The 14469-nt window shown below is 39.7% G+C and overlaps 1 protein-coding gene across 1 annotated transcript in view; it reads right to left on the reverse strand.

The window, feature by feature from the left end:
* Positions 1–2291: 2291 nt before the first annotated feature.
* Positions 2292–14469, reverse strand: part of LOC133716298 (uncharacterized) — a 124643-nt gene continuing 112465 nt past the window's right edge. The window contains exons 6-7 of the mRNA XM_062143003.1: positions 2371–4529; positions 2292–2302 (exon numbers count right to left, since the gene is read on the reverse strand). Coding sequence (XP_061998987.1) covers positions 2292–2302; positions 2371–4529 — 2170 coding nt within the window. The remainder of the gene's footprint in view (positions 2303–2370; positions 4530–14469) is intronic.

A 14469-nucleotide genomic window follows, 5' to 3' on the forward strand; every position in this document is an offset into this window, starting at 1 on the left:
GGGAGTAAACAGTGGTGATGGTTTAGCTCAACACATTTCAAACAAGTCATGATTCAACCTCACATAGATATATCACTCTTTCTTCTCTCAGATTCAAGGCTCATGCTTAAAAGCTTCATCACTCAAGTATATGTGAAAGATTACGAAGTAGATCACATACATAAGAAACGAAAGCACATATATTTTTTCTTTTAAAGATCTCATGAAAGATATCAACTACATGCACGAATGAACCCAAGCCATAAGTTCAACAGTTATAACTCATCTCCACATCAAAGGCTGTCCCATCTTAAGGATCAAAGAGGTCTCACAATTAAGGGTGTAATGGGGCCAAGGCTTAAGGTTTAAAGAAACGAAGGGATAGGAAAATCACAAAGTATCCTAAAAACCTAGCAGAGCACTTGTTAATGTAGAGAGACCATCTTCGAAATCCACCATGTATAGCAAAACGTCATGTATCCTTCTTGGGCTTATAAAAGGGCCAAGTGTCATCATGTTGGGCCCAAACTTCATTCTAACCTTCTTTTGAACAAGTGTGAACAGGACAAAGACCAAATTTTTCAACAATGGGCCTTCAATTAAAAACAAACTCCAAATCCACTAAGTATAGGGGACTAAAATCCATAGAACTAAACAATAATACACTTTTTTTTCTTTAATTGCCGAAAACATATTCTTTCTTTCTCTTTTTTTTTTTTACGATTTCAATCTTTTTTTTCGGCAATTACATACAATTTTTCTTATGGACAAGTCTACCCCCACACTTGAACTTCTTCATGCCTTCAAAATTCATCCTTGACGCCAAAACTCCAAGCAAAGTCTCGAAAATATGCTCCACTAAGTCTTTAGAACAAAGGGTATGGATATAACTATACTAAGGTTAAGGGTTAAGGAATTTTGAGGGTGATGAAAGAAAAGGCTTAATGTAGGCTCAAAGGGGTTAAACTAGGGGGGTCCCACGACGGGCACAAATGGGGACACAAGATATATTTGGCAATGGTGGTAAAATCCTAAGTAAGTACCTTTATCCTTTCCAGAATCAGGGCCATATATTGATTATAAGTCTCAACAAGCATAACAGTGAATTCTAGCATTCTCTAGTCCATTAAACTTAATCTATGGCATGTAGTCAATCAAGATGAAAGAATAATGAGATCAACAAATCATCGCCAAGAAAATAAGAGTATAATTCATTTTTTCGTTAATCACTCACAAAGAAAGGGCACATGGCTCAAATTCTCACTTAGGGTTATTTTGAATCATAACTTATCTTCCACATGTTCATATTCTGTACCAAAGTTACGCATGCACCATATCTACTACACATTCATATGCTTTTCATAAGTCATAATTAACCAAAGAATATCATCAAACATTATCCCAATCTTGTGATCCTCTTTTAGCCTTAATTTCAGAGATATAAGCACATCCTAGACAGTTAAAAGGGCATCCTAAGACTCGATCACAAAACAAAACAAAAACACACAAAAGTGACGTAACAAACATGACAAAAACGTTTTGGACTTAGGGTTATTTCTCTTCTCCTTTCGGTAACTCCTTTGGAACATGACCAGGTGAAGAGAGGAACGATTTTGGCGGAGCTCAGCTCACTTGATTGACAGGGGACGAGACCCTTTGTCAGCACTTCTCATATCCAAACTAGACCTTAGACATCACATCCCATTGGATGCGCCTACGATGAAGAAGATATTTACCCAAAATTCATTTTGACTCTAACAATAACTAAACAAAACAAACAAACACACAACATATAAAACAAAACCGAAATATGAAACACAAAACCTAAAACAAAGTTAACGCAAATTTTTTTTTTTTTTTATTTTTCTGTATTTTCCGATTTTTTATTTTGTTTTTCTTTTATAACCACAAAACTAGCTAAGTGAAACGTTAAACCCTTCCCCCACACTTAAATCATGCATTGTCCTCAATGTATAAACAAGTTAAAAGCATACAAAGCATCAATCAAGCATGGCATAAAAGATAACGCAACAAATCCTAAAAGGAAAACAAAGTTGACGAAAATAAAAGAGAAAGGAAGAGTTCAAGAAAGCAAATCTGCGTTGATGGCTCCTCCACAGCTACGGATGAAATGGGTTGCCTCCCATGCAGCGCTTAATGTTTAAAGTCTTTCAGCCTAGACTTGCACCTTCAATTATTCTTCTGGTTGTGGCGCCTCTTGGAGGGGTACATCCTCCACATTGTGCTCCACAAACGCCTCATAGTAAGGCTTGAGACGATGGCCATTCACCTTGAACTCAGCTCCAGTAGTGTTACTTCTTATCTGTATAGCACCATGAGGAAAAACATTAGTAACAATAAAAGGACCAACCCATCTAGAACGCAACTTACCAGGAAAAAGTCTTAGTCTAGAATGAAATAAAAGAACTTTTTGACCAACTACAAAGGTCTTTCCACGAATCATCTTATCATGAAAAGCCTTTGTCTTTTCCTTGTAAATCCGTGCACTATCATAGGCTTCATTTCGAATTTCCTCAAGTTCATTGAGTTGCAACTTCCTATGGAGTCCAGCTTCATCCAAGTCCATGTTAAACATCCTCACGGCCCACCAAGCCTTATGCTCTAACTCCACGGGTAAGTGACAAGCTTTCCCATACACCAACCGAAATGGTGACATCCCTATTGGCGTTTTAAAGGCTGTCCTATACGCCCACAATGCATCCTCCAATCGTTTGCTCCAATCCTTCCTTGAAGGTCCCACGGTTTTCTCAAGTATCCTCTTGATCTCCCTGTTTGAAACTTCGGCTTGTCCACTTGTTTGAGGATGATAAGGTGTAGAAACCCTATGGTTAACGTTGTACTTCCTAAGTAAAGCCTCAATGGTCTTGTTGCAAAAGTGAGAACCTCCATCACTAATGATTGCTCGAGGCATGCCAAACCTACTAAATATATTAGATTGTATAAACTCTGCAACAACTTTAGAATCATTAGTCCTGGTGGCTATCGCTTCCACCCACTTAGAAACATAATCAACAGCCAAGAGAATATAAAGACAACCATTAGATGAAGGAAAAGGACCCATAAAATCTATACCCCAAACATCAAAAATTTCGACAATGATTATAGAATTTAAAGGCATTTGATCTTTAGGTCCTAAGTTCCCAGTTCTTTGGCATCTATCACATGTCATACAAAATTCATATGCATCTTTAAACAAGGTAGGCCAATAAAAACCAGATTCCAACACCTTTTTAGCAGTTCTATTAAAGCCAAAGTGACCACCACATTGTTTAGCATGACAAAACTCAAGTATAGCTTTTTGTTCATTATTAGGCACACATCTCCTTATTAACTGATCAGAACAATATTTCCACAAGTAAGGATCATCCCAAACAAATTGTTTAGCTTTAGACTTAAGTCCTTCACGTTGAGCATGCAACATATCACTAGGGAACGTTTTAGATGCCAAATAATTAACAATATCTGCATACCAAGGCTCACTTACCTGAATTCCGAAGAGTTGTTCATCCGGAAACATCTCCACTATAGGTATGGCGTCCTCCTCACTCACAAGTCTGCTCAAGTGGTCCGCCACAACGTTGTCAGAGCCCTTCTTATCCTTGATCTCCACATCAAACTCTTGAAGCAAGAGTATCCAACGAATTAGCCTAGGTTTTGCCTCCTTCTTGGACATTAGGTACCTTAAAGCTGCATGATCAGAATAAATTATAACTTTAGTACCCAATAAATAAGATCGAAATTTTTCTAAGGCAAAAACAACAGCTAAAAGTTCTTTTTCAGTTGTGGAGTAATTCAGTTGAGCATCATTTAGTGTCCTTGACGCATAGTAGATGGCATAGGGCTTCTTGTCCTTCCTTTGGCCTAGCACGGCCCCAATGGCATAATCTGAGGCGTCACACATGATCTCAAAGGGAAGAGACCAATCTGGTGGAAGCATGATAGGAGCAGACGTCAGAAGCTCCTTTAAAGCATTGAATGCATCCTTGCAATCCTCCTTGAATTCAAACGCCACTTCCTTCTGTAGAAGACGACATAAAGGCCTTGAAATCTTGGAGAAGTCCTTGATGAAGCGCCTGTAGAAACCTGCATGTCCAAGAAAAGAGCGGACCTCCCTCACACTTGTGGGGTATGGTAAGTACTTAACAAGATCTACTTTAGCTTTATCAACTTCTATTCCACGTTTTGAAACAATATGCCCTAAGACTATTCCTTGTTTCACCATAAAGTGACACTTTTCCCAATTAAGCACAAGATTAGTCTCTTCACAACGCCTAAGTATTAATTCTAAGTTATTTAAGCAATCATCAAAGTCTTTACCAAAAACCGAAAAGTCATCCATAAATACTTCAATAATTTTCTCAATAAAATCAGAAAATATACTTACCATGCACCTTTGAAACGTACCTGGAGCATTGCAAAGTCCAAAGGGCATCCTTCTGTAGGCAAACGTCCCAAAGGGGCATGTGAATGTCGTTTTCTCTTGATCCTCATTAGCAATGGCGATTTGGTTGTACCCAGAATACCCATCCAGAAAGCAATAGAACTCATGGCCAGCTAACCTCTCAAGCATCTGATCAATGAATGGCAAAGGGAAGTGATCCTTCCTAGTGGTGGCGTTTAGCTTCCTATAATCTATGCAAACTCTATGTCCAGTCACAGTCCTCTGAGGCACTAACTCATTTTCTGCATTCTTCACAACTGTTATCCCAGACTTCTTTGGCACAACTTGAACTGGTGAAACCCACTTAGAATCCGAGATAGGGTAGATGACGCCACAATCAAGAAGCTTGATGACTTCCTTCTTCACAACTTCCATCATAGGTGGGTTCAGACGTCTCTGAGCCTCCCTAGTTGGCTTGGCTCCCTCCTCAAGCAAAATTCGATGCACACAAGTGGTGGGGCTAATTCCTCTGATATCCGCTAAAGTCCAACCAATTGCAGTCTTGTGTTGCTTAAGCATCTCCACTAATCTGTCCTCTTGAGGTGACGTCAAAGATGATGAAATGATGACAGGTAATGTTTCGTTTTCTCCCAAGTAAGCATACTTCAAGTGATCCGGTAATTGCTTAAGTTCTAAAGTAGGTGCCTGAATCACTGAAGGTAGAGGTTTATTAGTAGAGGGAGAAATAAACACAGAAGAAACATCACCTAGCTCGAATGGTGTTGCCTCAAGAAAAGCAACATGTTCCATTATGGAATCACTATGAATGGCCGTGAGCTCCTCCCTAGGGATGGTTGTGTCATCCTTCATGATTCCAACGCCATTGGCAATGGTTGAAACCAAAGTATCCTCATTCATCATCTCCATGAATTTCTGCGCAAGTTCATCAAGAATATCAATAGAAAAACATGATGAAAAATCAACCAAGGGATACCTCATTGCTTCAAAGATGTTGAAGCCAACAATTTCACCATCGAACTCCATTGTTAATGAGCCGGAATAAACATCAATTTTAGTCCTAGCCGTCCTCATGAAGGGGCGGCCTAGCAACAATGGCGTTCCACTCTTTGGGGATTCCTCCATCTCAAGGATATAGAAGTCAGCTGGAAAGATTAACTCACCAACCTGCACAAGTACATCCTCAACTAACCCCTTAGGGTATGCATTAGATCGATCTGCCAACTGAATAATAACATTATCATGTTTAAGCTCACCTAGACCTAGAGTTTCATAAACAGAATAAGGCATGACATTGATGGAAGCACCTAAGTCTAGCATGGCATTTTCGAATCTACTTGTTCCAATAACACAAGGGATAGAGAAACTCCCTGGATCCTTACACTTTTCTGGCATTCTGCGTTGGAGCACAGCTGAGACATTCTCACTTACCTTCACCACTTCTTTCTCACGGTTTTGTCTCCTTGTGGTGCAAAGCTCCTTCAAGAATTTGGCATACTTAGGAATTTGCTTAATGGCCTCAAGGAGAGGGATGTTGATTTGCACCTTCTTAAAAGTTTCCAAGATGGCCTTTTCGGCCTCATCCTTCTTGGAATTAGCATATCTGCTTGGGAAAGGCAAAGGAGAAGAAGATGGATTAGCAATAACCGAATTGAAAGAGTTAGAAACTTGTCCTTGAGGTTTCGGTTTTGCATTGGAAGGTGGAGACGTCACTTGAGCCTTGGACGTTGCAGGGTCCTCTTCCTCCTCTAATGTTGACGTTGAGTTCTTCTTGGGAGGCTTAGGGAGGTCTACAAGGGTCTTACCACTCCTTGTAGTAACGGCTTTTGCTTGCTCAAAGTGAGGATTAGGGATAGTGCCACTTGGAAGCTTTCCTTGCTCATGAAACTTACCCATAAACTCCACAACTTGACTCATTTGCTTCTTCATCTCATTCACATCCGTGGATATGGCATTGATCTGATTCCCATGATGAGTTTGACCTGCAATCAAAGCTTGAGTAGACTTAGTTAGAGTTCTGATCAATTCATCATTAGAAGAAGAAGAAGAAGAATTTGAATTATAATTAGAATTGAAAGGAGTAGGGTTAGGAGGTTGAGGCTTTTGATAAAAGCCTTGAGGACGTGGTTGGAACCCTTGAGGTGCACTTTGAACATTCTCATTGTCCTTCCAACGAAAATTAGGGTGATCCCTCCATCCAGGATTGTAAGTGTTCGAATATGGATCATTCCTAGGACGTTGGAACCCTTGTTGAAAACCTATGGCGTTGACACCTTCTTGTCCTCCTTCCTCCATGAGTTGGGGGCATTGGTTAGATGCATGCCCTTGCATAGAACAAACTCCACACACCATGACTTGTCCTTGTGCTCCCTGAGACACAAGAGTAGTAAGTTTGTTAATTTTTTCTTCCAATTGAGCTAAAGTACTTACCTCATGGACCCTTTCACATGTGGTGGTGGTCTTGGACCTAGAGTTCCCATATTGTTGTTGATTCAAGGCCCTATTCTCAATAAGGATCATTCCAGCCGCAGGCTCCTTGTCAACAAAAGATCCACCAGAAGCAGCATCTAACATATCCCTTTCCAAAGGTGTGAGACCATCATAAAAACAAGTGAGCAAGGTCTCATCCTTCATGCCATGTTGAGGGCACTGAGTGATAAGAGACTTGAACCTCTCATAGTATTCTGCGTAGGACTCATCTTGCCCTTGTTGAATGCCACTTATCTTCTTCCTTAACATGATGATGCGAGATGTAGGAAAGTACTTCTCAAGAAACGCCTTCATCATGTCTCCCCAAGATGTAATTCGTCCACTAGGCAACTCGTAGAGCCACTGTTTTGCCTTGTCAGCCAACGAAAATGGGAAGGCCTTCAACTTCAAAATATGCTCATCAGCTCCTTGAGGCTTCATGCTAGTGCATATGAACTGAAATTCCATCAAGTGGTTGTTTGGATCTTCCATAGGGAGTCCATGGAATGTAGGAAGACGATGAAGCAGCCCAGACTTCAACTCAAAATCAGCTGTTAATCCCTCAGCTGCAGCAGGGTAGGTTATGCAGGTTGGCACTCCCCCAGGTGGGATGACGGATGTAGAGAGTTGCCTTATGGTGAGAGCCATTGGTGGTGGTGGTGGTGGTAAAATCAAAGGGAGAGGGGCGTTGGGTGGTTCTTGATGTGGTGAATGTGGGGTATGTGGTGGTGATTGATCCGATGAAGTGGTTGAAGCTTCTAATCCTCCCTCTATTCTGTTCCCTTCACTATCCAATTCAAGTTCACGAATTTGAAGTGGAGTAGAGACTTGAACGTCAAAGATGTCCGAGTTCTGCTTTAGCTTTGCAATTCGTTCTTGGATGACGTGAAGGGGCGTTTTGGTGTACTTGGGTGGTTCAGACGATCCAGACATTCATTGATCTGTAGTAAAACGAAAGAACAAAGTTAGTAAGGTATAAACATGACGTGGACCAAGGTATACACATTAAAACGTCACATATATGCAAGTACACACAAGGCCAACAAAAATTATATAGTGGTTAGTTACAATCTTTTACAACTTTCGAAATAATCAACTTTAATAAGAGAATTGTAAGTCAAAGTTTAGACGTGCGGCCCAGAGATTCTAATGTTAATACAAGTCTCCCCTCCTAAATCTTTTGGTAACTCTTTTCACACAGAGCCAGGTAGTAGAGGAACGATTTTGGCGGAGCTCAGCTCACTTGATTGACAGGGGACGAGACCCTTTGTCAGCACTTCTCGTATCCAATCAACCTAGACACTCTATGCTACTAAGGTGCGCCTACTTGATAAAGGAGGTTGCTTGACAAGTATTAATAAAAGAACTCTCACCTATTCCGTTATGACTTACTTTCTTCTTACCAAAACCAATTTTCTCGAAAATTGTCTAAGTATATGATTTTAATAAAACATCATGGACTATTGTTTTGGACGTGCGGCCCAAGTCCTTGTCTTTACACATATTTTTTCGCAAATCCTTTGGGCAACCTTACTGAAAATGGCCAGTGCGGGGGAGGACGAGCACGAGAGGTAGAAACCATTTTGGCGTTACCGTTCTGATTTCAAAACCCGTCATGAACGTTGTCCCCTTCCTAGTCACCATCTCACATAGGCTATACTTACTAGGATAAGGGAAAATTTAAGTGCAAGACATTTTTCAAGTGTTAACAAAAGCCGCCCTCAACCTTAAGAGACCTAAATTAGGTACTAATAAGGGGTTAAGGCTAATGTCAACAAAAGAGACTTCACCTATTCCATAATAGTTCATAATCCCTTACCAAAATCATACCTTAGTGGCGTTTTCATCACATGAAGACTTTTCAATCCCCGGCAACGGCGCCAAAAATTGATACGTGCAAAAGCATTCGCCAATTTAAACCCTGAAAATGTCGAGCGTTAGTATAGAGCAAATAGGGTATCGTTCAAAACCGGGGATTGAGGGTGCTAACATGTGAGAACAAATTAAAAGAGAAAGAATATACAATTTACGAAAATTAAAGAACAAACATACAAGTTTTACAAAAATTAGAATTTTACAAGTTACAAGCATGCATATAATTGGAACAAACAAAGAATCACAAAGAGTTAGAGAGCACATACATGTCACACGAATTTGAGAGCAAAAGAATGAGAGAAACAACAAAAATATACAAGTATATATAGGCAAGGACGAAATTAGAGAGAAAACTAAGTTAGAAAAGGTTTTGGAATCCCACTCCTATTTATACACAATTTACAAATCCATATCACAAAGGGAATCCATATACAACAAGGATTACTAATTATTATCTACTTAGAATTACTTAATCTACAAGAAAACAAAATCCCTAAAAAACACCAAGAGAATCCCTAAATTTTAGCAATCCCTAAAAAACACAAAACAAATCCCTAAAAACCACTAAATTAATTCCTAGAAAATACTAACACATATTTACTATTCACGGAGACACTATTCACGAATTTAAAAACATTTTTTTATTTTATTTATTATTTATATTAACATGCTACCTAAAAACTCTAAGTTAATTTTAATTATTTACACAAACAAGAAAACATAAAGATGGGGGGTCTTTGAAGATTGAAAAGATAAATTTTCGAAAACATTAAAAGATTAAAAACAAGAAAACATTTTATTTACAAAGGTGGGAAAAGAAGAATTTTCGAAGAATAACTTATCAAGAACCAATCAAGATCCATGTTTCATGCATCCCTTAATCTTTATTAGTTACCAAGAATGCCATCAACCAAGGCACAAAGATCAAAGCAACCAATGTCCCTTTTTACTTTCTTTCTTATGTTAATCGAATTAGCAAAGCACTAAATCAATTTATTTTGAAAACCCGAACACACACATACGTTGCAAATTCGTTTTCAAATCATTAAATTCAAGAAAGAATTGATGAACATGCAAATCCAAGCGCGTCACAACTATTCATCACATGCATAATCTGATTTCGACTCAAAGCAAGCCTTTACTACTTATTCGAATTAGGTTTCACAAAGCATCAAACCTAATTACTAGCAAGTTACATGCAATTCATCCTATTATGTTTGTCAGACCAAGTGAATCGTTGACATGTAATGAAGCACAAAATTCAGATTATCATTCTACACATTCGGCAACTAAGCAAGACCAAGATCACATAAACACATCAATCATGAAAAGAACATCAAAATTATACTTTGAAAACAGTTTTGTCACATCATAGTTTCGGTTTACACAACAGATTTTCCAAAGCAGAAATTCTAACTACAAGAAAGCAAAAACCGTGAAAATACATGATGAGATTATGGTGAGGACAACCCTTGATCACGTCCCAAGGTCCAAAGCAGATCCAAGATGATGCACAAGTGATGATCACGGCTAGGAAGGTGGATGGTCACGGCCTTTCTCCTTGAAGATTGCGAAAACCTGAACACTAGAGAGAACAAGTGAGAATACGAAATTGTGGAGAAAATTCTGAACCTTGAGACGTCTAATACAATAGGTATATATAGGAGAACGTCTCAAAGCACTCCCAATTCGTTTCTACTTGGTTTCTCCAAAGTTTTGTTGATTTAGGACTTGTTTGGCACAAAACAGATTTCCGGCAGGATTGACCTCAGTCCACTAAAACGGCCATAACTTCCTCTAGAAAATAGATATCGACGAGCTGTAAAAATCTCTGGAAACTAGACATCTGTAGCTTTCCAACCATATAAAGATCATAATTTTCTGAGCTCTGAGTGATTTTTTATGCTCCGTTGAAGTTGACTGATCTGCACAGGCAGTAATCCGAATCTGTAATGGATTTGACTTTTAAAGCACAACTTAAGTCTAATTCGAATTTCCTTCACATCACATGCCTCTCACATGTCTTCCACGCCTTATTGAAGAATGAAACGTCAAGAACTCCCTAGAACCTTCAAGAATCTCACGGCAATTCCAATCCATACTCAACAAGAAGTCCAAACTCCACATTGCTTTGAAATCCGAATTCCTTATTGCTTTCTCTTCCATGTGCACGGCATATGATCTTCTTGAGACTTCTAGATACTTCATGAACGTTCCAAGGCTCTCCTAGTATGAGTAGAACTCCATATGCAAGTAGGTTTCCTAGTTGAACACTGCTTCCTTTTCCGAGATGCTTCTACACTCTTCCGGAACCTTCTTGAGTAATCCTTATCCAACAGGGACTCCTTGTCATACTAGTATTCCTTATCTGAGTAGAATTGGGTTTCCTTGTCCAAGTAGAACTCCTAGTCCAAGTCAGCTTCAGACTCCTACTTCAACTGGGATTCTTTTTCCTAGTCAAACAGGGAAAACTTCCATTTCTTCATTTTTCTTCATTTCTGCGCCACTTGTGCCTTCCTTAGCCATTTTTGGACTTTGAGACTCCATTTTACCTGTAAAACACTAACTAAGTTAAATTGATCAAGATAAAGGAAATAACTTAGCAAAATATAGGGTTTAAACATTATTAACGTCGCATTTTATGCTCCTATCATGTTCGCCCTCCCCTACCTGGCCATTTCAGTAAGGTTGCCCAACGGATGTAGGAGGGACTTTGTGTCTAGACGATTATACTTGGGCCGCACGTCCACTTGATTTACCGCTTGGAATTAAATTCGATATCAATAGTATTTATAGCAAAAAGAAAATGTAAGAAATTGTTGTGGCACTTAAGGTATATTGGATTAAACATAATCTTGGAAGGGTAGCTGTTTCAGCCCCATTGCACAACGAGATTCCCTGTTCCCGTACCTAAGTGTTGAAAATAATTGTAAATAAAAGAAAAAAAAATAATAATAAAAATAAAAAAAAAATAATAATTGTGAATAGTGACGTTTTGTACATGTGTTTTGTGTGAAAGTTTTGTGTGTAATTTGTCTAATATACTTGTAAAGGAAAAGAAAGAAAAAGTAAAAAAAATTTGATTTATAAATGTTGCTAATTATTTGATTGTTATAAGTGTGTAAAATCGTATGAGTAGACAAGGGCCCTTTTGTTAATATTGGCCTTAACCCTTCATTGGTACCTTTCTAAGGTCTTATGAGGTTGAGGGCGGCCTTTATTAGCATTAGGAGAACAGTCTAACACATGAGTACTTTCCAAACTGAGTAAGGGGCATTACAGATGGTGTCTTAGGTTGAGACCCTGGGTGATGGGTTCAAATTGGATCTCAGAGATACTATAGACTGTGCGTAAACCACAATGTGGAAGTAGCCAATAGGGGCGTAAACCTCAATGAGGGAGTAGCCTCCGTAGTATCACCAAAATGAGTCCTCCCTCTCACTTACCTCTTAATCTGGCTATCTGGCCTTCTGAAACCACGGAAAGAGACTTATGTCTAGGCGACTATCCCTATATCGTAGCTCACCAATAGTAGTGGTTTCTATTGGGCTCGACTTACAACTTGGAATCAATTGAGTTATTAATGATGTTTATAAGTTCTAAAAAAAAAAAATAGTAATAAAATACTTGTACATACCCTTCACATATAAAGTGTTTTGTTTTTACTTCTCTTACTTGTACAAAATGTAAGTCTCTTTTGTTGCATTGTGAATAGTGACGTTTTTGTATGAAAATATTAACTTGTTTTTTTTGTTTATTTTCGTAAGTTACTCACTTTTGTACATCTTAATGTTGTTCAGGAATTCCATGAATGTCCGAGTCTTCTAAAATCCCTACCATACAAGAGATTGAAGAAAGGCTCGCTCGTTTGAAAAATCCTCCTACACTTGAGTACAGAAGACCTTCTTCCTTGCAATTCAAAGAGTACAAGTTTAACGAGCAAGGGAAGAGAATCTATCCTTCTGAGGAATCTACATCACCTACACCTACCCCATCTCCTCCTTCACGTTCACCTTCACCTGTGATTTCGTCTAACTCTACACCACCACCTGAAGAAGTTCAAGAAGAGAGAATGGCATCCATTAGGGAACTATCCACAGCAACAGTTGAGGGAGGACCCCCTATAGGTATTGTGTACCCTGCCCCTGCTGCAGGAAGAAATGCAGAGTTTGAGCTGAAGAGTGGATTATTGCACCAACTCCCTAAGTTTCATGGGCTTCCTATGGAGGACGCCAACAAGCATCTTAGGGCATTTCAGGTTGTGTGTTCTAATATGCAACCACAAGGAGCAGATGAGAACATTCTAAGGATGAAAGCATTTCCATTTTCCTTAGCTGACAGAGCCAAAGATTGGCTATATGAGATTCCTGCTGGACGTATCACCTCTTGGGACACTATGAGGAAGGCCTTCTTGGAAAGATATTTCCCAGCTTCCAAGGTCATCACACTCAGGAAGAAGCTTAGTGGAATTGAACAAGCTCCAGATGAATCCTATTCTGCCTATTATGAGAGGTTCAACTCCTTACTTGCTCAATGTCCTCAACATCAGATGAAGGATGAGACCCTACTGACATGCTTCTATGAGGGACTCTTACCCTTAGAGAGGCAGATGCTTGATGCTGCAGCTGGAGGAGCTTTTGTGGACAAGTCACCTGCAGAGGGAAAGGAACTTATTGAGAATCGTGCCCTCAACAGTCAACAATACGAGGGTATAGGGCACTCCATTCGAAAGGTACATGAAGTGGGCAGGAATAATGCCATTGAGGATCAACTGAATAAGCTCACCTTGCTCATGAACCAAGTCATAAGTTCCAAAGGACCTAGTGCATCCATAGCTTGTGGGGTATGCTCTATGCAAGGGCATGTTACTGATCAATGCCCTCAACTCAATGAAAATGGAGGTTGGGAATCTGCCAATGCTATTGGAGGATACCAAGGGGGATTTCAAGGAGGATATCAGGGAGGACCTCAACGCCCTAGACATGACCCTTATTCCAATACTTATAACCCAGGATGGAGGGACCATCCCAACTTCAAGTGGACCAACAATGACAATGTTCAGAATCCTCTTGGTGGGAACTTTCAACGTCCTCAAGGGCCTACTTTTCAACGTCCTCAAGCTCCTTACATGCCTCCTCCTCAACAGAACTCTGGGAATCCCAATTCCCAGTATGATAAGACGTTGGAAGCCTTGACTGCTTCTACACAAGCCTTGACAAACTCTACTCAGGCTTTGATCCAAGGACAACAGACCCATACTAAGGACATTGCAGAACTCAAGAAGCAGATGGGCCAAGTTGTGGATTTCATGAGCAAGATTCATGAGAATGGGAAGCTCCCTAGTGTCACAATACCTAATCCTAAGGGTAATGTGGAGAATGCATCAGTTGTGACTACAAGGAGTGGAAGGCCATTTGTGGATCAACCCAAGCCACCCAAGAAAGCCCAAGTAAGCATAGAGATTGAGGAAGACCATGAACCCACAAAGTTGGGTATTGAAAAGGACCCTGCAACGTCCAAGGAAGAAGTCAAGGCGTCCTCACCACAAAAGGCCAAACCGGATATTCAAGGTATTAATTCTAACTTATCCAATTCGGTTATTACTAACCCTTCTTCTTCTTGCATGCCCTTTCCACGCAGATTTTCTAAATCCAAGAAGGATGAAAGTGACCAAGCTATCTTGGAAACTTTCAAGAAGGTACAAGTAAACTTACCCCTCCTAGAGG

Source organism: Rosa rugosa, chromosome 6 (assembly GCF_958449725.1).
Source record: "Rosa rugosa chromosome 6, drRosRugo1.1, whole genome shotgun sequence".
NCBI lineage: Eukaryota > Viridiplantae > Streptophyta > Magnoliopsida > Rosales > Rosaceae > Rosa > Rosa rugosa.